Source organism: Lycorma delicatula, chromosome 1 (genome assembly GCF_047948215.1).
Source record: "Lycorma delicatula isolate Av1 chromosome 1, ASM4794821v1, whole genome shotgun sequence".
Classification (NCBI taxonomy): Eukaryota; Metazoa; Arthropoda; class Insecta; order Hemiptera; family Fulgoridae; genus Lycorma; species Lycorma delicatula.
In genome coordinates this window covers 80,867,594-80,894,874 of record NC_134455.1, presented here as the reverse complement: position 1 = coordinate 80,894,874, position 27,281 = coordinate 80,867,594, and the positions used below count along the sequence as shown (strand labels likewise).

General features: G+C 29.9%; 1 protein-coding gene across 2 annotated transcripts in view; it reads right to left on the bottom strand.

Annotated features, from left to right (window-relative positions):
- The window catches only part of Polr1B (RNA polymerase I subunit Rpl135), a 176,013-nt gene that overhangs the window by 54,902 nt on the left and 93,830 nt on the right, over positions 1–27,281 (bottom strand). For both annotated transcript variants that reach the window (XM_075356937.1, XM_075356931.1), the window contains exons 9-13: positions 25,184–25,300; positions 22,548–22,750; positions 10,462–10,680; positions 4,974–5,171; positions 1,433–1,540 (exon numbers count right to left, since the gene is read on the bottom strand). In XM_075356937.1, the coding sequence (XP_075213052.1) occupies positions 1,433–1,540; positions 4,974–5,171; positions 10,462–10,680; positions 22,548–22,750; positions 25,184–25,300 (845 nt within the window). The remainder of the gene's footprint in view (positions 1–1,432; positions 1,541–4,973; positions 5,172–10,461; positions 10,681–22,547; positions 22,751–25,183; positions 25,301–27,281) is intronic.

Below are 27,281 nucleotides of genomic sequence, written 5' to 3'. Positions count from 1 at the left end.
TACTTCAGGAAGGGGAAGTAATCCTCACACACATTCAGTCACCACAGGCCCAATCATCACTCAGAAAACATACCAAATACACACACACCATATCAAGATCAGTCACATCCAATCATATAAACAAACACCTCACATACAATTGAACACTACAGTATATTTAACCCACAGGTCACCATTGGATGTGGGAGTGGAATGCCCATGACCTCATCACATCCAGGCGATCCCCACACATACGGGAAACCCCCTAGGCTCTCAGCCGTGCACCTGTCCGCCCCCACACCCTCTGATGACCCCTTCTTCTGACCTGTGAGACTCCTCCCAGGCATGCAGCTCCTACATGATCTTCCTAGCAAACCTTGCTACAGCCGTCCAGTTTTCTGCACTTTCCAACAAGATCGGCTGCAGTTCCTCTGGAAGGAACATTTCCCTTTTATCTATGGTGTCCAATATTTCCCTTCTCGTATCCTCAAATCGGAGGCAGTGAAAGAAGATGTGATGTGCTGTCTCTTCCTTCTCTAGACACACTGGAAAATTAGCGGAGAGATCTAGCTTAAATCTAAAAAGGTATTCTCTGAACCCTCCATGGCTCACTAGAAACTGTGTGAAACAGTAATCCAGCAAGCCAAGGGTCTTCTCGCACCAACTTCTAACATCCCCAATTATGCGGTGTGTCCATCAGCCTCTATCACTAGTGTTCCAATGCATCTGCCATTCTCTTCTAATTTCTTCCATGATGGAGCTAGCTGCTCTTCTTTTTTCCATAGGTGTTGATGCTCATTGCTCTTTAATCTTATTTCTGTGGGTGATCTCCAGATCGTCAGGTAATATTCCTGCCGACACTTTGACTGCTTCTCGAGAAACCATGCGATATGCAGCTGTAATATGGAGGCTGCTCCTTCTGTGTACTGATTTGAAAGCACCTCTGTATATGCCGTATGTAATGACTCCTCCCCATATCTTGGCAAAGTAAAGTAACATAGAGTATATCACTCCAGACAGCAGCCTCGGTCCCCCACAGTTCAGCAGTAATCTGGTAACCAGATGCATGACCTTTTCAACCTTCGAGAAGGCCTCCAAGATGTGGGTGCTGAAACACATCCTGGCATCCACCCATATTCCAAGATATTATATTGCAGTCCTTGAAACTATCCTTTGGTCCTCAAGCACCATCTTCAATCTCCCAACATTTCTGAGCGATGTTTCTGTCCACCAATATACTGGGGAACGATTCTTCTAATAATACCTGCGACTGACTTTTCTTTCAAATTATCATAAAGTCCTGCCACAGATAGGACACAGAAAAATAATCTGACACATTAATTATAAAAATCTGCCGTTATTTTGGAGTTAAAAGGACAAATATACATGAATATAACATTTTGTAACAAATTACCTTCCTTATAACAATCAATAAAAATAGCAGTGAACATACCTGACACTGATACATGTTCCGTGGACTCTGGTTGTAATCAGGCATTGGTATAAGAGAGGCCAAGTTACTGAGAAAACTGTCTTTTGATAACTCCTGATGTGTAGTAATCTAAAAATTAAACAACATACAAAATTAAATATTAAAAATGGATAAGAAAAAAGTAAAACAATGTAAATAGCATATTTCCATTAAGTGGAAGCCATACTGAATAACTGTCAATAATGGTCTCATATAACCCAATATCAAAATATTCAACTTATAGAAGAGTAATATTGCATATCCTAATGCGCATTTCTGAAAATACAATGGATATTTTTTATGAATATTTCTTAAAATTATAAGTACAGATACTTTAGAATTTAACATAATCTTTTCCTCTCTCAGCAGTATTCTATTTGACAGGAATAAAACACAGATATGATTACTAAGGAATTTTCTTTCAAATATTAGATTTATAACAGTCTGTGACCTCAAGAAAGTTAAAGAAATATCACTTCTGCCATTTAATTACAATACATTCAAATCAATGAAAAACAGACACTATGAATATACAAACATTAAAAACAAGCTGTAAAAATAAATCTTACTGAAATACTTTAACTGAATTCCAAATGACTTCTGGAAATTAAGAACAGATGTTTCTTCTATTTAAAAATCAGGTCACACAACCAGGAAAAGAGTACATAAATCTTTTAAAATTATTAGTAAGGAAATTAGTATAACTAAGGGCGATTTTAAAAACATAATTAAGAGTAAATTACCTTTTATTTGGTTTTAACAAGTATGAATACAATATAGATATGAAAGCATTTACTAGATTTGATTTTACATCACCAAAAAGACATATTTATGTTAATGACATCTTGCAGATGACTGCCATTCTGCCACATACATTCAATAAGTCTCTTGCTCAAATCATCCATTACTCTTTGCAGCATCTGTAACGGAATTCTAAAGATTTTGGAATCCCAGTATAAGAAATATTGCTTGCTAACAAATCCTGACAAAGGAAAATCAGCCTCGTCACTCATCTGTAAATTGTTAATAAGGACTTGTCTTTCATTAACTGCAGTAAAGTTTGGCAGAAATTTACCCTTTTTTCATTTTCATGTTTATGTAGGAGTTATTTGAATCTTATATGGATGAAGTCTGAGATGCTTAGGTAAAATTTACCATATATTGGGGTCAGACAATCCACATAACATAGAATGGGGATGTTGTAACTGGTGTGGACCTCTGTCATAGTTGCAATATTCTCGTATGTATTGTTTATACACTGTGTATGTACTGTTTTTACACTGCCACCTTTCATCTTTAGTGTAGAACTAGTGGCCTCAAAGTTTTGAACCAATCTTGATGGCATGAGCTGATGGAATAGCAAGATTTAATTCAAGTACTCAAAAGTAACATGATACACCTCTATAAATAGAATGAATCAGTTCTGCTGATTGTTATGCTCTGTGTGCAGACCTTGATATAAAAATTACAGATTTACAAAACATACAAGAAAATTACATAAAACATATACATAAAATAAAAAGATCTATTTTGTAATCTCCAATTACAGAGTACTTTTTTTGATTATTTACTTAAAATACATCAATCTTAATTTATTGCATTAAAATCCAATTATTTATTTTTATTCTTCAATAATGTGGATTTGACTAATAATGATTTTGTACACATTGCGCAGTCTATAGAAATGTAGAGGTTAACATATACATAAATCTTTTTACCAATGTCCAATTTAATATTTGGTAAATTCAGAGATTTGTTTCTACTAGTCCTACTTGATGTCTGAAATTTATTTTTTAGTGTTTCATAGTGAAAGCTTAATGCACATACAATACAGGTTTGTTTTATTGATGGAGAGGTTCTGTTATACTAATAATTCTTCCATTACTGTTTATCTGTTATTTTTTTTAAATTCTGTTTTTAATTTTAGATACTGAATTTAATGCATTATCATATGCTGATCCCCAAACTATTACACAACAGCTTTCTATACTATTAAATAGTCCATAGTAAAAGGAAAGCAGCATCTTTTGCGTTCAAAAGCCTTGAGAGTTTTGCAAAAATGAACAGCTGGTATTTTGTCTTCTAGGTTAAGTTTTCCACAAATTCATTCCATTTTAAATGTGAATCTATAGATATTCAGAGACATTTGGTATACTGAAATCCTTTCACTTCACAATCTTGAATTTTTACAGAAAAGTTTGTTTTATTTGTAGTAGAATAGTTTGAGTTAGTTATAAAGATGGTCTTTTCAATATTTATTGTTAAAATGTTTTCAGTTAGCCACTCATTTACAAGAGCAACATACGTATTCACTTTCCCAAAAGTACCTTGCCAGGTCTTTTCTGAGCTTAATACTACTATATCATCAGTGTAAGCAAAAATGCATCCTTCAGGTAGAATTTTGAAGATGTCATTCACATATATTAGAAACAGAAGTGGTCCTAGTATTGTTCCTTAAGGAACACCTATGTTCACATTTCTGATATAACATTTTGTTTTATTTAATTTATTGTTTGTACTATCACTTAAATAACTCTGAATAATTTGTGTGCAATACCTCATATTCCGTATTTCTATAGCTTCTTTGATTGACTTTCTTTGACTATTATAAATCTTTACTGTTAAATTTGCCAAAGCTTTGTTAGTACCTACACCTTTTTAGAAATCATACTGTCTTAAAGTTATTACACTATGTTTTATAAAAAAATTCAACTCATCTGGTAAAAAGTACTTTTTAAAAACTTTAGTTATATTTGAAACCAGTGCAATAGAACAATAATTGGAAACATCACTCTTATTTCCCAATCTGAAGATGGGAATTACTTCTGCCATTTTGAATTGCAGAGTGGTAGTAGCATTGACAATGCAAAAATTTATTACATGTGATATTGGTAGACATACAAATTTATTCATTTTTTAATATATCTATATATATTCCATCGACACCATAGTTTTTATTTTTCTATGATATACATTTCATTTCCATCCATTAAAATGAAAAAGACTGAGTCTGAGGCTATTTTAATATTATCAGTATATCACTGGGTGTATCTGATTTTGGTAGCTTTTCTGATTTAACTAACTTTAGTCTGATTTCATTAGAGAATTTATTAAACTGATTTGCAGTTTCCTGCTCAATGACTGTGATCAATTACATACTGTTTTCAAAATTCATGCTGAGTGATTACATAACTATCTTCGTTTTGGTAAAATACTTCTACAGCAAAAGTACATTGTTCTCCACTCCACTGATCCATTGCAACTAAACATGTTTTAGTAAGCTACAAAATGGCAGTAGTGGTTTCATCCCTATTAAAATCTATCTGTACAGCATTGCAAAATCACCCATACAATGCTGCATGCAATGCAGCATTGTATGGGTGATTTTATTAATATTATACAATATTAATAAAAGGAAACTAACTGACTGTAATGTTAGCAGGAAGTCACCTGTGCAACTGTTATACTTTCTGGATAGCCATCGTAAAAATTACTTATATTAATTACGTAAACACGGATTTACCCCATCATAGGCTTCTTCAGGAGTAACAGATATGTCAAGATACACTTGCTCCAGTGTTCCAATTAATTCTATTTGTTGTACTTTTAAATTGTATACTGGTCGCATTAGACGTGCAGGACCAGTAAAAAGGAATAGTCCAGGAAACTGGCAGACTGTCTGTTTTATAGGAAGTAGCACAATCTCCATAGTGTTAGGAACCTGTTAAGTGAATTAGAAAAAAAAAATATCAACATGAAGAGTATCAAAGATAATTAGGTGTAATTAGACATATCGGATATCTCAGATAATTAAGCTTTCTTTATAGGCTTTCCCCCAAAAGAATTTCCATTATTTATAATTCCAAAAACTTAAATTAAAGAATTTTAAAACTTTCATAATGAACACTATAGATGTATTTTAAACTGACATGAACAACACTATTTGTAACATGAATAAAAAACTTCAGATTACCAGTCATTACAACAAAAAAAATTTTTTTTTAACAAACACATCAGGCGGGCAGGCGGCGGCCACTTTTAGGCAGCTATCTATGACAATAGCAAAATATTTTCTCGCTGCATATGCCACACAGTATCACTGAAATCTGTTTCAAGAAACTATGAAACTTTATATATATATATACGTGAGTGCATGCATATGCACACACAAACACACGAGGCATATTCAAAAAGTAAGGGCTGTCGGTTTATATTTAAATATTAGTGAGTCTGAACACAGTTTCACGCATGCAGGGCCATCTATCGGCTATTTACAAAGCCATTACAGTTGTTTTGATTCAGTAGTTATTTACCTGCTGGTGAGTGCAGATCGCAATGTTCGTGACAATTGTTTCTCCCACCAGTTGTGAAGTGCACACTGCAATTCGATTTTTGTGGTCTGCAAAAGGATCTTTAGTTGCTGAATTGATCAGTTGTGCCTAGTATAAGGACCTACAGTAATGAGTGAAGGGAAGGTTACACAATGGTGTCGAGACTTTAAAAATGGCTGCTGCACAAATGTGCATGATGAAGAACGGAGTGGCAGACCCAGTATTCAGACCAATGAAATTGTTGAACAAGTGAACCGAAAACTACAATGTGATCAGTGACTGACGATTACTGCTCTGGCTGATAAATTTCCACATGTTGGACGCATCTCTATCTACATGACTGTCACAGAAAAGCTCTGATATCACAAGTTGTGTACAAGGTAGGTACCAAAAATGCTCACCAACCAACACAAAGAGCAAAGAATTTACAGTGGACAAGCATTTTTTAAAGATTTTCGTTGGTAACTTTTTGACCACCCTCCATTTAGTCCCAACCTTGTACCTAGCGACTACTTCCTCTACTTGCATTTGAAAAAGTGGCTTGGTGGATAATGGTTTGAAAACGATGAGGAACTTAAGACTGCCATTGCCAACTGGTTCAATTCCCAGGCCGTGAACTTCTAAGTAGAAGGGTTAAAGAAACTGGTGCAACATTATGAAAAGTGCTTAGAACTTAATGGTGATTAAGTGGAAAAGTGAAGTAGATATGTAGTACACTAAAACTATAAGTAAAAAACTTTTCTCATGAGTTAATTTTTTTTAATGACCAAATTACCTTTATTTTATGAGTATACCTCATATATATATATATATATATATATATAGAAAGAGAGAGAGTATCATAAAGTTCTCCCAGGACTTTCATAACCTACTCTGCTCATGAAAATAATGGAAAAAGTTCATATAAACATACGTCCTAAAATGATCCATTTACGAGTTAAGGCTAGTGAAAGATTTTGCTCAGATTTCAGCTACTGAAATAAATGTACTGAAATTTAGGATGTTAATTAAGGGGCAGAATTGGTGATTTCTTATCGTTTTTGACAAGAAAAATTGAATACAATGGATCCCAGAACTGGATCTGCAGTAGTTTTTAAGAAATCTGGGGTAAAAACCAATAAATTGGGATAAAAATAAAACACTGTTTTTTTTATGCCTGATGTACAATAACCTTATTAAATTGGTAATAAACAAGTAAAACTTTTAAATAAAATTAGTAGAGGATTTAATTCTGAACAACATGTTGTAAGATAAGTTGAATAAACGGAAAAAGGTTAGAAAAAGTTTAATTTTTGTACGCCTCTAGACCCCCCTGTGTTCATTAAACTTATGCTTGTGAGAATAATAATGACAAATAAATATTAAAGTCTGTTCAATTTATAAAAAACAATCTGTGTATTCTAATCTCTTCAGAGCAACAATTTGATCAGTTTAGGACCCACTAATTGGTTTTTAGATTTCCTGTCGCAGCTTTGCTCGTGAAATACATAATCAGAATTACAGAAATAAATTACAATCACAATGTTACTACATCTCATAAAGACTGATTCAATAGTGGTAGCATAAAATGACAAAAAAACAAAACAAGTATGTTTTTTACCCCTTAAAATATTAAAATGAAAAAAATCCAAAAATTTATCTGAGGAGTATTTGTAAGCCAAAATTAAGTGAATATCTTATATAGTATAGTCAGAAACGGGAAAAATGTTTAATCGTTGTCCAACATTTTTTCCTCACTTCACTTCTTTCAAGGTCAAATTAAAAAAATCTAGAAATTGGTTTTTAGATATTCACATGCCAAAAATCAAGATATCATCATTTGTTACTGAGAAATTAAAAAATTTAAATCCATTTTAACCCTTTTAATTCAAAATTTCAAAAAATCCTTCCTTAGTGTGCACTTACAACGTAAGAAGAACATGTATACAAAGAACAAGTAGGCTGTTCCATATCTCCACTTGATTATCATTCACAAAAATTTGTTGAAATGGTTTCATATTAAAGTCTTTTTTAAAATTGATTATGCATTCTTGCCTGAAGTATATTAAGTCTAGTAGTCATTTTTTACAAATAGATTTAACTGGATACTGCTTAATTTAATCTAACAGTGATATTTGTTTCCATTTGCATCTCTTTTTGCCTACTATACTTTCTGTATTTAACATCACTGAAAGCAAATGGATGTTTCTCCTAATCAAGCATTATTGCTTTAAGGTTCTTGTAAAAAATTCACAAAATGCATTCATCATTTGTGGCATTGTTTTCTTTGTGATCCATCATTCGTATACCCTAACACATTCACCAACCACTCTTCAACACTGTAACTGCATCTACTTACATCAGTCATGGCTTTACAACTGAAACACTGTCTTGCATCAACTTGAGAGCAGGAATACAACCTTCAGAAAGAGAGTGTTTCTTAGAAATTGAATATTGTGCGAGTTTCCCAAAACAGTTGCAACATGTTAAATATGGAGATTTCTTGAACCTACTGCACATACAATTTTTTGAAAGGAAAATGAGATGAATGATAGTGAAAATATCCCAAACCCTTACTGGAAATCATACTGAAATCAGCTGATCTACAAGCTACCACTATACAGATAGCCCAGTTTAATTAATAATGGAAGTAATTATTGAAGATGAAGGAAGGCTGTAGGGAGAGCCAAAAATTTAAATGTTCAAAGCAAATAATTAAAGATGTAGAATGTAACAAATGTGCTGAAATTAAAGATTAGTAGATAACAGAAAGGGATGGAGAAATGAATAGGCCAGCCAAGCAACTGATGGAAGAATATTTGATAATATCAGATTTCTTAATTGCATTGCAACTCTCAATGCGTTTGATATCTGGAATTAATCAGTAATTTTATTACCTAAAATAAAATTTCCCCAACTTCTGGTATATTGCCCTCCCTTATTTAATTTAATTCCTCATGTCCTTCTTTCTTTCACATTTCATTGGGTTTTATTAACTCTAATTTTCAAACTGAGGTTCTATCTTAGCAATAAATCCACACCATTTAATATTTCTTCTAAGTCATGTTTGATTTCTGCCAAAAAAAAAAAACAAAGGCATCACAAATTTAAACAATCTTTTTCTCCTTGCTAGTCTACTCAACATTTTTTCTTCAATTCCTGTATTAATTCTAAAAGCAAAACATCAAACTTTATTCTTGTCTCATCATCATCATCATCATCTACTATTCTAACAGCTATATGATTCTTGGAGATTATAAATAAATCTTCATTACATTTAAATCTAAATTTTCTTGAACATTTTATGCCATTCTACATTATCAAATAATTACCCCAGATGTATATAGATGCTATATGTAGGTGGCTTTATTTTCTTTAAGTACATTTTTAAGATTTCTTTGCCCATAATGGTATCTTTTATGTCCATCTGATTATAAAAAAAATTTTTTTTTCATACAATACACCTTTTACTACACAATCTATTTTCCTGTAAAGAATTTAAGTTAAACAATTTCAGTTCGGATTGCTCATGAAAATTTCTATTATATGTTTTGCTTCCAATTTTATTTTATTAATAAATTAAGCTAAAATTGTTTTACTACTTCTTACATTTGTTTTTATTTATCTATTATATGTATTTGGTTTTGTATAAATTTCTTTATAATTCCAAAATAACTACTGATGACTATTTTAAAAGGGGAATGTGACTATCTAGCCACGGGGCTTGCCTTCTGGAGCCTTAACTTATTCATATCTTCATGTTTGTTAGAATATCAAGTATTTTACAGAAATATTTTAAGAAAAGGAATATTAGTGTATAGAGAATATTTTTCTGAACATTTTGGTGTTTTTATATTTAAAATAGGCTTAAGGAATGAGTAGATATAGAATTTAATAGTTTTAATAGATATATAACGTTTAACGCTAGCCATATTGATAACAGGAAGTTGACTTCTTCATTTACTCTTGTTTGTGTTTGTGTGAGGTTGTTGTTAGTTGCCAGTCTAGTGCTGCTATTGGCACAGAGTGGAGCATGTGTCGTTGGCGCACATCCAGCCAGATGTACACCAACTCTTTCCTGCTAAATAAAAATTATTTTTTTTTTTACTGCTAAATATTAATTAATAATATGTTTCTTTTATTGATAAAATTAGATAAATAAAGATAATCTGCGGTTAGAAATAAATAAAAATAAATTATCTGTAAATTAACTGACAATGGACTGCTTCTAGCGGGAGAGTTGGCTGAGGGAGAGCTGCCATGTACAGCTGTCCGGCGCACCACCATTGGTCCATTCTGTGCCAATAGCAGCTAATATAAAAATGTGAGCACATAAGAAAACTAACAAACCCATGCACCGTCCTTTTTTGTGGGAAAGATAAGCTCAAGAGCAGCATGTCAATCAGCATGTACACAAATACATGGATACAGTTTTGTACAACTTTCCTCTTTTTCTAATTAAGTACAAAGCAGTAATTTATATTGGCTGACATCTCCAAGAGAAGTGTGGGATCCTCCATGAAGATTTGGAACCAAAACTGTCTTGATGCTAATGCTATGAAAACAACAAGGCCATTCCATTCCTCAAGTTGTCCAAACAAGTCAAACTAGTAACAACAGCTCTTTGAAATCTGTAGATTATCTACAATTAAAACATTATAAAACTACAATATTAAAATGATGCTTATAGCCCAGTTTTACCTTCTCACCCATGATTTTAAGTACACGTAGTTTATTAACTAGTCTTTGGGCTGAATCATGAGGTATGTAACCAATTAAACACCCATCTAAAACAACTGAGTAACAATTCTTAATTGGAATTCCTGCTAAAAATCTGGCTGAAGTTTTTGGCTGCATTCCTAGAGAGACTAAAACTTCTGGTAAACTGTTTATTAACTTCTCATCAGGGACAGTGGTAACCTGTTAACACACAGCATATGTATATTAATGAACACTTTATATTAAAACATAACAAGTAATAGAAAAATGCAAAATTTATTATTTTTTAAATTATAACACACTTTACTGGTTCTTTTTATTTTTTGTATATGCTTATGAATGCTTCACGGCAATTCTTACTTCATTAGATCAACTAAATGTATATTAAAAATTCATTAATTTTAGTATATAGAAAAGAGACATCTACCTTTCTTCCAGTGACTAACCTTAATGTTTTCTTAATTTAATATAATCAGTTTTACGAAATGTCTGGAAGAAAACAAATTTCTTTTTCCTATATTTTAAAGTTTATGAGTAGTTTTTAAGATCAGTTTAACTCATTTGATGAAGTAACAATTGGTAAAAAAAGCATTCATGAGCAAAAAACAGAACGTCAAGTCATTAAAATATATATATATATATATTTGAATCAATAATGCATTTAAATTCAACTTAATTGAAAACAATAAAATTAACATTATTAAGAATATGGTTGTAGATTCTGAAATAAATTCCAACAGAATAAATTCTACAGATAAAGGACAATTACATAATATTATCAGCTACAATAACAAAAAAATTAAAAATACAAAATTGCAAATAAACCATTTATCAACAAACAAATAATTTACCAATTAAGAGTTAAATTAAATACAAACAGTCTTTTAATAGTAAAATCAGAGAAAACAAACACACTGGTTATCTTGAACACCGAAGAATATAAAAACTTAATGAAAGAATGCATTTCAATTTATTGTAGGCTTGTCAGTAGTCATCTGTTCTAAATTTGTATCTAGTGCCATCTCCATGCAACAGTTGGAGTTACACCTACCTATAATAACATAAAAATTGTCCTTTTTGTTATTTCTATTCGTATTACTGCAGCTATAGCGAATTTTCTTTCATTTCTTTTTATATTTATGATCATTAAAATTGTTAGTTTTAGTGAATAGAGTATATAGGGAATAATTAATGGTATACAGTATATAATGTTAATTAATAATTACTACTACTGTTCTGTATACTACCATGTGACATTTATAATGGGAAGAAATCACTTTCAATTGCTTTTATGATTTATACATTTTGCAGACAATACAAGTACAAATGATAAATTGTACAAAGTGAAAGACTTAGTGAATAAGCTGCAACAAAGATTTGACAAGGAGTACACTTGGGAGAGGGGGGCTGATTGCGGTTGATGAATCCATGATCCTGTTTCAAGGAATACTGTTTTTCAGACAATGGTTTTCAAAAAAATTCACAAATACAAATAAAAATGTTCAAACTATGCAACCTGATAGGATATACTCAGCAAGTGTTAATTTATGCAGGAAAGTCAACCGAAGATACAAATGAAGATCTGGCAGAAAGAGTTGTTCTTGAACTTGCCAAAAAAATATTTGAATGAAGGTAGGGTGATAGTTACAGACAATTTTTATACTTCTGTGCCCCTAACAAAGTCATTATTAGAAAAAAACACATCTGCTGGGTACATTACACAAAAATAGGAAACACTTCCCAAAGATGTAATGGTGCACAATAAAAAAAGAGAAATAATTGTAAAAAAAATTGAATGGAATAGTTGTAGGTAAATGGAAAGATAAGCGTGAGGTTTACTTTCTTAGTATAAAGCAAACTTTACAGAAAGTTGAAACAGGAAAAGTACATAAGAAAGGTGAAAATGTGAGTAAACTACTGCAATAATGCTATATAATCATGGTAAACAAGGCACTGATATTTCAGACCAAATGACAAGTTACTTGTCACCACTGTGTCATACCATAAGATGGTACCATAAAGCGGCATTTGAACTGTTGATCAATTTTACATTTGCCTCCTGTAATATTAAATCCGAAATAATAGATAAAATTCTTAGGAATAAAATGAATTTACCTAATACATTTAACTTAAAAAATGGTTATGAATTAATAAACAAATTAAATAGCTTAAATGTAAATAAAGCCACTAGAATGGTTAGTTATGATAAGGTCTGTAAATCAAGTAATGAGAATGGTTTTATGACAGTCAAAGTGGCAACACTATAAAGTTACTCGTAAACATATGGTTATATGAACAACTGATTTATATTAGGATTAATATTTTTAGTCTATTGTTGCCATGTGAGATGTAAACTTTTTGTGAAATGAGTTTTTGTTGTGCGTTATAAAAATGAGTGATACTAATTATGAGCAACATTGTGTAATCAATTTTTGTGTTAAACTCTGTGAGAATGCTACTGAAATTTTTTCAAAATTGAAAATGGAGATGATGCTCTGTCACGAGCCCAAATTTTTAGGTGGTTTAAAACATTTTCCTTTGGTCGTAAATCAGTTGCAGATCATCCACACTCTAGAAGACTGTTAACATAAAAAAATGACAACAATGCTGAGCGAATCAGAGACCTGATGATATGGTATGACCGGCGATTAACTGTCAGAATGACTGCAGAACAATTGAATTTGAACCATACCACAGTCCATCAAATTTTGACAAACAAATTGGACATGAAAAAAGTTTGTACAAAATTGATCCCAAAAAACCTGACTATTGAACAGAAAAACAACAGGGTGGAAGTGTGCAGTGATCTTCTAAGGTGAATTGAAACTGATCCTGATTTTCTAAAAAATGTTATTACTGGTGATGAATCTTGGATATTTGAGTACGACCCAGAAACAAAACACCAGAGCAAGCAGTGGCATACTTCACTCAGTACATCCCAAAAAAGCAAAAATGAACATATCAAAAATGAAAACCATGCTAATCTGTATCTTCGACAGTAATGAAATTGTCCATAAGGAAGTTGAAGTCCACAGATTGTAAATCAATATGTTTACTGAGAAATTCTAGAAAGACTGCAGAAAAGAGATGCACATCAAACCAGCCATCAAAGACTGTGCTGCATCATACATAAAAATGCACCTTGTCACACTGCACTCTCAATTAATGAGCTATTGGCAAAGGAAAACATTCCTGTAGTTCCTCAACCACCTTATTCACCTGACTTGTGTCCCTGTGACGTTTTCCTGTTCCCGACTTTAAAAAAAAACCCTCAAAGAACACAATTTTGGAACAGTAAAACATTTTAAAAAATGTAACAACCATCTGAAGGATATTCTGGTTTCTGAGTTCCAACACAGCTATGAAGAGTAGGAAAACCATTTGAAGTGTTGCGTGGCTTCTCAAGGGAACTATTATGCTGATAGAGCTCATGTACAACTGGATTGTAAATAAAACATTTCTCTGTACCAGTCTCATTACTTTATTTACAGACCTCGTATCTATAGACTATGCCATAAAAATAATAAAAAATAAATTAAAAAGTAACCATGAAGATCCAAGATTTATTAAAGGTATCATCACTATTATAAGAAATATGTCAACAAAACTGTTTTGAACCTAATAACAAATATTATACACAAATACCTTAACTACGGGATTTCCACTATCAGCTATAATGTCAGAAATATATTTACAGGATTTTGAGAGTAAATTAGTACATGACATCACTAATACATATAAACTTTTAATATATGTTGATGATATTTTCATTATATAATTCAGTAATAAACAATAAACAAGTAGATAATAATAGAATGTTAAATTATTTAGATGTGAATATCAAAATAAACAAGAACAACCAAACTGAAATATCAGTATACAGAAAACCACGAACTAATAATAAAACAATTCATAAAAAAAATCAAATCACCCTTAGTCTCATAAAATTAACACTTGTACAAATATGATTAATCAAAGAGAAATCTATGAAGAGAAATCCAATACACACATAATAACAAAGAAAAAATAAATGATGAAAATTAACATCCTAAAACATATATTGATTCAAAATGAATATGATACTGCTTTGATTAATAATATTTATTAAAAAATAACTACCTTACAACCAATACATAATAAGACACAAAAGAACGAAAAAAAATCCCTTTTGGCATGTCGGAAGGCACAGGCAGATTTCACTGGTGTTAAGAAGGAGATAAAAAAAGAATTCCACCTTAAAGTTAAGAAAAACTATAAAATTTACTCAATACGACAATGGTTGCATGTGTAAAAAGTGTCACATGTTTTGCATATGACAAGCCCCATCTTACAATTCCAGCAACATTTTGGTTATATCAAAAATTGTTTCAGACAAAAGTTTAGGCAATGAGGACTAACGACCACACTAAACCGATTCAGTACTGTGCTGATTAAGGGAGGTATGATTCTCTTTTGTCTCCAAACCCCATTTTTTCAACCCCCTGGGTCATTAGTTGGCGATATAAAAAAAAATTATTTAAATAAGTTTTAGGCCCTTATCCAAAGAATAGAAGGAACTTTAAATGAATTTGATATTTTACTTAATAAGAAAGTTATAGTGATATTTTGTTTTTTGAAAAAGCCCCCATTTCCACCCCTATGGTCCAATTTGGCCATTAATGAACACAACCGAGATTTTGGGACGAGTTATTTTTAGGGAACAATTTGAAAGTGACTGATGTAAAATTACGGTAGTTATCGTTTCCACAAGAAATTGAAATATATATATATATATAAACTTTTGAGCTGAAAGTGGTTTTGGGGACTGGGGGATGTGAAACACAAAGATATGTTGAAATTTTCTGCAAGTCGAATCATGGTACCATTACAATAAGATAGCTTTCTTATGAAATCTTCCTAATATATATAAAATACTTATAGATTAATAATATCATTGAAAAACATTACTAAAACTTACAATAAAGAATTATTTTAACCAGCATACAAACCTAATAACCACAAAATAAAATATTTTATAAACAAAAACAATAATAATAAAATAAACAATTTATGTGGAATGTATAGAATTAAATGTAATGATTGTGATGCTATTTATATAGCATAAATAAATAGATCCTTTAAAACTAGAATTCTTGAACATTAAAGAAATAATAAATGAGGTTTATCTAATACAGCAGACATTTAATAAACAAAAAACATTCTACTATGATATTAACACAAATTTAAAAATGAATAACATTGACATAAAATAGGTAAATATATTAGAAAAATATTTCATGTATAAACACAAACAAAATTTATATTTGATAAACCATCAGACAGTGTTTCACAGAGATGTTCCTATAAAAACTGTACTGATAGCAGTACTAGTGTAAATTAATATGCAATTATTATTATTATTTTTATATTTATATTTTTACAATGCTATACAGAATTATTTCAATCGTGACTGTGGAGGATGTGGGATCCCATGAAAGTACTTTCATGAAAAATTAAGGTAAGATATATGTCTTACCTCAATATTGTACTAGGTGGTTTATGTAGAAGAATTTAAATATAATTTAATGACACAGAGGATTAATATGAACCTTAAAAAGATTAACTTCAGTTATATATGTATGTTTAAAATACCTTTTTAAATTAATTAGATCAGTATTGGTTAATTACAAAGAATGAGTAAATAAGAAAATGAGTAAGGATATTATGTCAGTAGACTGCATTTAAATAATGTTGATGACCTGAAATAGAATATGATTTTTAACAAATTAATATGTTGATGTAAAATGTAGATATTCCTAACATTCTTAAATCATCATTATGAGCATAAACAAAAGTCTACATTTGCAATAATGGGGATGATTAATAACAATAACTGAAAATATATTACTATTTTTTTTTTTTTAATTAGTTAAAAAATTGTTATAAAACTGCTTCTTTTTTGTGATGTCCACTGAGTACTATTGGAGATATTGTGTACTTCTTCAAAATGTTTTTTTTTTTTTTTTTTTTTATAATAAATTGATTATTATTAAAAAAAATAATTAAAATTTTGAAATTGTGGAGGTTTTGCTATAGGGGGTATATGGTTCACAAATCAAGAAACTGCTTAAGGACTCAACTTTTGACGATAAACTTAGTAAATGTGAACTAGCTACATGGAAGTCCTTCAAAGACATTGGTGGTGGTTTTTTTAGGCAGAAAAGATTAAAACTGTGTTTTTTTGGTTAATAAGCTGTTAGAAAACTGAAAATATTTAGGATGTAGGATATCATTAAAAATTCATTTCCTATACTCCCTCCTAAACTTTTTTCTTGAAAATTTGGGCTGTGTCAGCGATGAGCAGGGAGAGCATTCCATCAGGATATTTTGATCATGTAGCATCGATACCGAGGAAGACAGATCCTGGAATGATGGATGACTATTGTTGGTTTTTGTTTAGAGAAACTGATCAAACATCGTACAAGCGAAAATGTTTGTCAACATATTTTAAAAATTGTTTTTAAACACATTTCCAGTGATTAAGATTTTTAGAAACTGTTATTTTAAAATTGTATTATTGCATCATAATTTACCTGTGTTTTAATAAATAAAAATTTAGTTGATTTAAACAAATTTTAAATGAATATGTTGAATACCTTTTTTGTCGAATAAATAATAATCTTTTTAAATATTGATTTTACAGTGATTATGCATTTATTGATAAATAAATTGTATGTCTAAATTATATGTATCTAAAAACCGTGACATATTACAAAAATTGTGATAACAGTTTGAATTTAGCACCCCAAAATTAGTTAAAATCACCATCTATGATTCCAGATACATGAAAAATCTTTTTTTTGTTGACTAATGTAATTGTAGATACAATCCAGCACATTATTTATTTTAGAATCGGGTTTAGATCACAACTGTGTACATTTTTTTTTTCATACACTCAATCGTAGTCAAATATGATATCCAATTTACTGTTGATATATATGACACAGTGTTCACTATCAGCTGATGGAATATTACATTATTTAAATATTGAAATATTATATAATATTATAATATTGTAATATTATAATATAATAATATAATATAATAATATAATAATATTATATAATAATAATATAATAATATAATAATAATATAATAATAATATAAATAAAATAATAAATAAATAAATAAAATAATAAATAATATAATATAATATAATAATATAATAATAATATAATAATATAATATAATAATATAATAATATAATGTAATATTATAATATTAAATATTATAATATTATAATATTGAAATATTATATAAATATTATAGCTGATGAAATATTACATTATTTAACAAATCGCATAAACCTAATAAAGCTACACTGTAAACACAATGCTTTTTCTTTAACATTCCTTTTCATTGTAACTTACACAGGGGTAGAAATCTAAGAAAAAGAAACATACATTTAAGTGCATGTTTATTTTTCTTCCACAATTCTGATTCATATTTGATTATTTCATTATCAAATTAAGAGTCAAAGTAAGTTAAAATTGCAAACTGGGAATGTTGCAATTTTTTTAAGATATATTTGCCACTTTGAACAATGTAAAATTTTAACTATAAGTAGTGAATGTTTACAGTTGAGCAAAAATTTGAGTGTGTAAGTGTAAAAATTACACCAAATAATAAAAGTAAAATAGTTTTTTCAGCTGTACATGAAGTACTGATGATTATAAAGTAAACTGTTTTTTTGGACATTTTTTTTTTGCAAAAAATTCAGAATTTTGCTGATCGAAAGAGATTTTAACTTGAATATTCTTTTTCAAAGAAAAGTGTGAAAAACTTCAATAATATCTTACAGAGTTTTGATGTGGTTACTATAATAAAATCTCCAACCTGTATTACTGAATCAACATCGACATGCATTGATAATTTTTTGACCAATATTGAGAATGTAAAGACACAAATTATCTAGTCATTCAAGATTCTCATCATGGGACTGTAAGAAATAATAAATACCAACCAAGAAGCCATGGAATTTCAGGATATAGGCTCTAAAAAGTATACCTGAGAAGAGTTAAGAAAAGTGTCCCATAGTTTGGAACAAACTTTTTGGTCATCCTCAAAATAATAAACTCCTTACAAGAATTCAAGTCACAATACCCAAGAATTCCAACATTCACTCTAAAAGCATCTAATAAAATCTACACCACAATGAACGCCCACAACCCCACTAATAATAATAATAATAATAAAAAATCTTCAAAAGACCAAAAAGAAACAGAAAGGTTCTGGAACCTACTCATCCAAACCATAAATATCCCCAAAAATCAGGTTAAACAAGTAATAGGAGACTTCAACACTCAACTAGGCAGAGAAAGAAGATATCGCGACATCATCAGAAAATGGCCAGTCCAAAAGAGAATAAATGAAAAGAGACAGACTCATCTACCTCTGCAGAAACCACAACCTTATCTTAAAATCCGTATATTTTAAGAGCGAACTTCAAAAACTAAAAACCTGGAAATACCCCAACTACACAAAAGGAGAATGGCAACTTGATCATTTCTTCATGATCAAACACCAACAAAAAGTGATCTACAAAGTAAAGTTCTCTAAGTAGTAGACACAGGTTCAGATCATTATGGAGTCAAAATTAAAAATAAATTCACTCCCCAAAGAAAGCAACAAAACCAAGGCCCCTAAAACTAAAAGAAAAATAAACCCTACCAGCTAATTAATAATTAAGAATGAAAATTACCAAAATGCAACTGAAAAAATACAAATCACAGATAAACTTGAAGAACTAGTCAACAACCTAAACAAATCACAGAAGAATTGGCCCCAATAAAACCAATAAGTGAATGCAGGCAAAACAGCGGAGAAGATACATTAAACATGGCTGTTATACCAATCCCAAAAATCAGTAACATCCTTCCAAAATCTAGTAAAACAAAGAACAGAAACCACCCAAACTGTAAGGAAAATAAAAAGATACATTGAAATCAATTTACCGAAGAAGAATTCAACAACACACAGTCAACAGACTACCACAAAACCTTAAAAAAAAACTCCAAAAATATGAACCCCGAACCCTAGTAATATAGGATGAAAACCATAATTTGGGTCATTACAATAATGACAATGTGGAAATCCTAGCTAAATATTTCAACAAACTCCTAAATTAGAAAGAACCGACAGAACGCCTAACTCTGATACCAGCACCCAAATAACAACACCACTGCAAATCATCAAATCTCCAATAATAAAAGAAATCTACCAAGCATTAGGTGAGATTAAGAATTACAAAGCGGCAAGAGAAGATCAGACCTTTGTAAGGAAACATGCAGGAAGACAGCAAAAATCACCCTTTATCAATTAGATCAAAGAATTACCAGAATACTGGACAACAGCTCTCATCTATCTGCTACCAAAAAAAAGGACAAAAGAAACCGTAATGACTACAGGAGAATCTCACTCCTAAACAACACATATAAAATTCTTTTAAGAATCATTCTCAGCAGGATCAGTTTACAACTCCAGAAAGAACTAGAACACCAGGGAGGTTTCAGAGCCTGGAGTTGTCCAGACCAGATCATGAATCTCAAGCTAACAATGGATTACAACAGAAAAAGGAGCAGAATATGGTGATAACGTTTGTAGATGTCAAGAAAGTATACGACTGCATCCATCAAGAATCCCTACTAAAAATTCTAAGACACCTCAGACTACATTTCAAATTAATAAACATGATAAAACTGACCCTCACAAACACTAATTCAAAAGTGATATTCAGAAGTGAACTCTTGAAACTACGAGTCAAAGTAAGACTGTACTAAGACAATGGATTCTCACCATTACTGTTCAACTGCAGTCTGGAATTGGTAATGAAGATAGGCCAAAAATCAAAACAAACTGCCTTGGTTTTGCCAATGATTTGGGACTGCTAGCAAACAACACTGGTGAAGCTAGACACAAATATTAGAACTTCAGAACACTGCAAATAAAATTGACCTCAAAATATCATTCGAAAAGAGAGAAATTATGTTCCAAAAACCAAGACAATTAAAAATAATAAACATAAACAGTTATAAAGTCAAAATTGCAACCCAATTTAAATATCTCAGAGAAATAATAACGAACAACCTAAATGAAAAAACCTCAATCCAAACAAACTAGCTAAAGCACAAAAATTAAACTGGTATACCTTCAGTAAAAAATGTCTATCATAAACACAAAAATAAGTCACTACAATACATTTATAAAACTAGTAGCCACAAATCCAGCAGAAACACTCTTCAACCTGAACAAACCGTCAAAGACTGGCAGTCTCCAGAAAATCAAAAGAAGTATTGGAAGAACCTGCATCAACAAAAAAGTATCAGAAAGACAGGGAATGGTGGATTGTGTCCAACAAAGTTGTGTACAAAACATTACAACCCATCATTGATACCATGTGTAAGACGAGACTAGGATTCTTTGGACACATCATGAGGATGCAAGATTCGAAACTTCTGAAAAAGCTGGTACAGTAGAATCTCAACTTGAACAATACCAAACTTCAAACATAACACATGTTCAACTGTTTCTGTTTGGGGGGGGGGGTGTCACAATCTTTGCTACTAGTACTTTCAAACAGAAGGTAGAGGAAACAGTTTATGAGCTTATGCACAGCTAAAACTGTTTGAGTTGCTCTTTCATTTAATGTATAATTAATCAATGTACGTGGAACTTGAGAAATATTACATAGCTTTAAAACCCCAATATTCATTTTGAAACACATGGTATATTGATAATACCAGTTCGAACTGACTGACAGAATAATATAGTCTCCAATTTTTAATTTTTTAATGTTTATTCTATTTATTTCTATAAAAACATCAGAATAATCCATGGCCATGGAGAATGCTATTGTGTAAGTTTACAAGTTAGAAGAATTATAGCAGTACTTTAAAGGTAAAAATTAAAACAAAAAATTTTATACATTAATTATAATATTACATTGCTGCTAGGGTACGTATATACAATACAACACATTTAGTAAACAATTAACAAACTTTAAAACAATTAATAAAGAGATAAAGAAATCTATAGTTAAACTTATAGTAAAATTAATGTGTCTTATAAATAGTAATAATAAAATAAGTTTTAAGTAAAATTAATAGTATCAAAATATCATCTTTAGTATAAATGTAAATCACACTTCTCTGTTATGACATTATTATTATTATTATTCTGCCTTTTTAATGGAGTATAGTAATTCTATATCCTCTTTTCATACAAACTTTTATTACCTTTATATTACTTACAGATAATGTGTACAATATTTTTTTTATATATTTCTATAGATAAAAAAATAATTTTAAGTTTATTCTGTAAGCACTGAAATTATTGTTAATAACTTTTTTCCAATTATAGTACAACTGGAGGCTTAAACCCTGTAGTGTTGTTTTGAAATAAAATAAATTACTGCTTAACATATTTATCTACAGTTTAAGACATTATATGCATATTATAAACACACATTCAATTCTTAGTCTATTGTTATCATGTTATCATTAGATTTTGTTTTGATAATTTGATAAACAAGTTTTAGAAAAACATTTTTTAATCAATTATCTGTTTTCTGTTTTGGCAGTTTTCTTTTGTACTTAAGACATGATCTATAAAATTTATGTCAAAGCTTGTTCTCAACCTGTTACTTTTGTTTACTCTAAGGAAGTATTTGTCTTTATTACTATGAATGTTGCTGACCAAAGAGTCTAGGAACTTACAGATATTTGAACAGCTCTTCACATAAACAATTTGCAAGCAGAACAAAAGAAATATACAATCTGGAAAAGTCATCCTGTAATGTTATTATTTTTAACTGTGAAAATCTGGAATTATATTGTTTTTAAAAGATAAGAAAGATGCTACGCATTCCAGTCATCCTAATAAAACAAACAGGTTTTTACTGCAGAATATAATTAGGTAATAATTGACAAAGATAGCACTAGACAGTCACTAAGGTCAATGACAATTTTACAACCTATCAATTTATGCATAATATAATCATGACACACACACACACACACACTTAACCTTACCTGACATAATTTTGTTAGATGATTAAGAAGGCCACATGGTGAACCATCAGGTGTATGAACTGGACAAATGAAACCCCATGCATCCGGTAGTAATTGACGAACTTCTGTTGTCTGCATCTCTTGAAAATAACTACCCCTATGAACTGCTCGGAAATGAGACATGTACCTCATTCTGTTAATATTCTCTGCTATTATCACAAGTCCTAAGGAGATCATTACAAAATTAAAATAAAGAGACTAACACTATAATAAACAAATAGTGATAAAAACTATTAAATACAATAATTTATTTGTCAAGAAATTACTGATTTTATGTACTTCTCCATTTCTTTAAATATAACGCACTAATATTTTCATTCTAACACACTTAAACATACTTCTTCCTCAAATAAACATTACTACTTTTTGCAGTGTAGCAGAAATCTTTACGATAAAAATAAAAATATATAAAACAATACCTAATGTAAAATATGTAATATTAAGCAAGAATAAGAAACAGATACATTAATTATGTTATAAAACATTTACACCTAATCAATATAATTACTTTAAAGAACATTTTTGAAACTAAAGATGCTAGTCTCAAAAATATTCTTTTTCAAATATTTTCTAATTTTGAAATAATAAAATATTTTAAAATGTGATTTAAATAAAACATTTTAATAAACCCAAGGCTACTACAACATATACAAAAAAATGCAGATACAAATTGAACAATGTACCAGATTTTATAAATGTATGTATATGAATATATATATACCAGAACTATATATATTCTGAAAGTTTTCTGTTTGTTTGCAACATCATGCAACCAACTGATATCTTTCAAATTTGCATAATACAATTATTGTGTTATTCCAGGAAGAGTTTTAAGTGACAGACTGAGTTACAAGCCTCAGTAAACCTTAGCAACTCATCAAATTTTTAACATTCTTTTGTAATAATATTTCAAAATTTCTTTTCTGTCTTTGCCACAGTTCACTGCCATTACCACGATCCTTATACTACACTATATATTTCAAAGTCTTAATTAAATTCCTTATCTTTATTTCATGCAGACTATTTTACTATAGATGCACATGTAAATAGTGCTGCTAGTATTGTTTGCTTCCTTTATTTTACTTTATTTCTTTACCCAACATGGGTTTTTGAGCAGCCACCAAGGTTCTATAGCCTGACCCTCCAGCCTAATCAGATTTTGCATCAGATAATTCTGCACCCTCTATAAATCTAGCGAAAATCGGGTCAGAACCTTTATAAACAGTAGTATATAAAAGTTTCTAGATTACCTTGAACTTTGGACTCTTAAGATCAATTCAAAAAATGAAACGAGTGCATTACCATGGATGCACAAATCCCTGTTAATTCTAAGCATGTATACATGTTTAGAATTAACAGGGATTTGTGCATTAGAATTTTGGGGATCTGTCAAAACTCACAGAATACCATGTATATGAATGGATTAAAATTAAAAAAAAGAGGATAGGATAATGAGAAAGAAATCTATGCAAAGAAGGATAATAAAAATCACAAACAAACCCCCAAAATTTTATAAGATCCCTTCAGGTAGTAAGCAGCCATTCCGTACTCAATTACTCATGAGATAAGATGAGAGCAATTTATTACTGATCAAAAAGATTTTGTATCGACCAGCTCAAATATACACACTAATAGAATACTTTTTCTCTAGGAACTAAACAGCCATCCGAGAATAAAGGAAAATCTTTGTCAACCCAGATATGTATGAAAACTATCCAATTGAACCATAAAACATTCATGCAGAATTCCACTAAAGGATAGTTCCCATCATTAACTCACAACATATTTTGCTAATTTTGATAAGTAGCCCTAAAATACAATTTACCATGTTTTGCTGAACTAGGTTTGCACTTTGATATGTTATCAGTTATCACATACTGCTCTCTTGTGGACATAATTTAAAATATCACATTCTAAAATAAAAGTAGAATTATATAATAAAAATATTTGTATATATTTACTATTTCATAAAAATAAATTAGGAAGGATTATTTATAGACAATGTTTAAAATATAACTTATTGGTCCACATTTCAATGATCAGGTGGTACTTAGGTATGTTACTGGTATGTAACTGTATGTTGCTGGTATATTTCAACAACTCTTCTCTAAATTTTCCTAAGAATTCCTTAATTTTTTATATGTATTATTTGAAGGAACAGAAATTTGTGGGGACCCCTTCTATTTTTTTTTTTTAAATTAAAAATAAAAAAAGTTTATAGAAATGTTGCTGAGGAAATTATTATTATTAAATATTTTCACAGATTACGACATCATTTCATGACAGATTTATATGAAAATAAAAAATAGTTTGGGGGAAATTGAATCATTGGCCAAGAACCTGAATCAATGATAACAAACTTTATCATATTGAAATACAAAATTCACACAAAATGTGAAGTAAAATTTTATTAAGAATATATATGGAAAAAATCAAATCACCATTACGGTATCAATTTTTCTTTTTTTTAACAATATCTAAGAGCTAGGTTTACTACAAATTCATCCATTCAATCAAAAACATGAATGAAAAATATATTTTCATTTATAGTAAACTTAACTGTCAATAAAAATTAAACATAACAATAATTCGCTTACCTTTATCTTGCTGTACACCTATTTCACCTGAAGCGTTAGATATGTTTCCAGTACTTAAAAATGACTCAACAGCAGATTCAACACTACCACATTTCCTCATAGCATTTTCCATCACTCCTGGAAAAGTAAGCGTAACAAACATCAAACTTAGACTTAAAAAAGAAACCAATAACTCAAAATATTTAAAAATAATGTAATTTCATATAAAATCTACATGAATAAAAAATTTGGCTAACTAAATTGTCCTCCATTTCATTCACTTCACAGATGAACAGCAAAAATATTGCATAGATACTTCAGTGTTATATTATAATTTATCACAAACTGCATGTTTGAAGAGTCCCATTCTTTAAAAGAAGCACAAAAAAACATAATTCCATTTGAAGTCTCATTCTAGCTGTTTAGTGTATGGTTACTTTTATAACTTCTCTGTTTTGTTCATTAATTAGGATAGTTTATGGTTGGTTTTCATAATGAAAGTTTTTTTTAATATAATTGTCATTTTCATTGACAATACTTTAAAATTTGGCGTACTTTTTATTACAATTACTTGAGGAATTAATGAGTATCTTTTTTACATGTTTTATTAAAATTTAATGTACTCATATGGAACAGTAAAGGTGTGGGGATATTGATAGGTCTGTTCTGATTTTTTTTGTTGGCCTTGAGTTAACTTTGGGATTTTAACTTGGGAACTTGGGAACTTTGGGAAGTTAATTTGTTTCTGTCTGTTATCCTTCTGACTATGTACAGATATTTTTAATATAAAGATAAAATGGATCTGTTAATAATATAATCAAGATAATAACTGTTTAGTTATAATTTGAAAAAAAAAACAATAGTTCTTTCTCAATGGATGATAAGAAAGATAGAGTAATTTTGATAATCTTAATCAGATCTCTAATATATGATATGAACAATTTAAATTAGTATCCATTCACAAAGATATAATCTGCATAATAAAAAATAACAAAAAAGAAGTTCAAGAAGTAAAAGAGTGAAAATAAGTTACTAGCTACAATAATTTAAAAAAAAATTAAAATTAACAACATAAAATTGGATGCATTTCTGATGTTCAACAAAGGGAAAATAAAAATCTTACAAACATTTTTTGTTGGTTAATACCTACTTGGAAATTGATTTGTGGCAAAGTGTTTGATAATTACTACAATATTAAAAAAAAATTATTGTTAAAAATACTCACAAGTCTTTAAGAATGATATATAAAATTTTTTTTGTCATCAATTAAAATCAAGAACAATCTGAAAACGAACTCACCTTTTTAAATCTGGAGACAGAGAAGTTAAAGTTTACAAAAAGTAATATATGTCTACCTTGTACCATAAACTTTTCAAGAAAACTGAACATTATAAAAAAAACTAATTAATTAAATATGCAATAAATGCGCAATTCAACTATCATAAACTTCAATTGGGTTTGAATGAGATTTATGAATTTCATGAAATCTAAATTTGTACAGCAGAGTTTTTCTGAATTTGACTTCAAGAAACTAAATTAAACAAGTAAGGCATGTAAAAAGGCCTTTCTTCTCAACTAGTATTCAATATTATTTTTTATATCACTGGGGATGGGCTTAAACTGTAAGAATTTGTCTGATTACCTCCCAATTAAACATGATCAATATTGTAGGTATAAGTGACTTAAAATATAACAAACGAAATATTAATGGATTTGAGAATTTGTTTTATATTCCTTCTAGATTAATAGAATATGATGTTATATTTCAATGAAATATAGTTAACTAACAAATTTAGAACTGGACGAATATATGTTATTCTGGTGATATTAAAGAAAAACCAAAAGATAGCACTTCTGAAGGATTGATTATTTTGATTAAGAAGGTACTTGGTGATTTTACAGTTTTATATTTGTCAGATAGCTGGACATTTATAAAAAATCAACATTGGGGAAATGTCACTAATCATTAGTGTGGTCTATTTTCAGACCTTCTGTTGACATTGAGAGTATACTTAATTTGCTTAGTTTACTGCCAAGTCAGTTTAGACTGAAGCATATTAATGAAATGTATGTAATAGGCAGAAATTTAAATTGTCAAGTGGATAATCTAAATCAACAA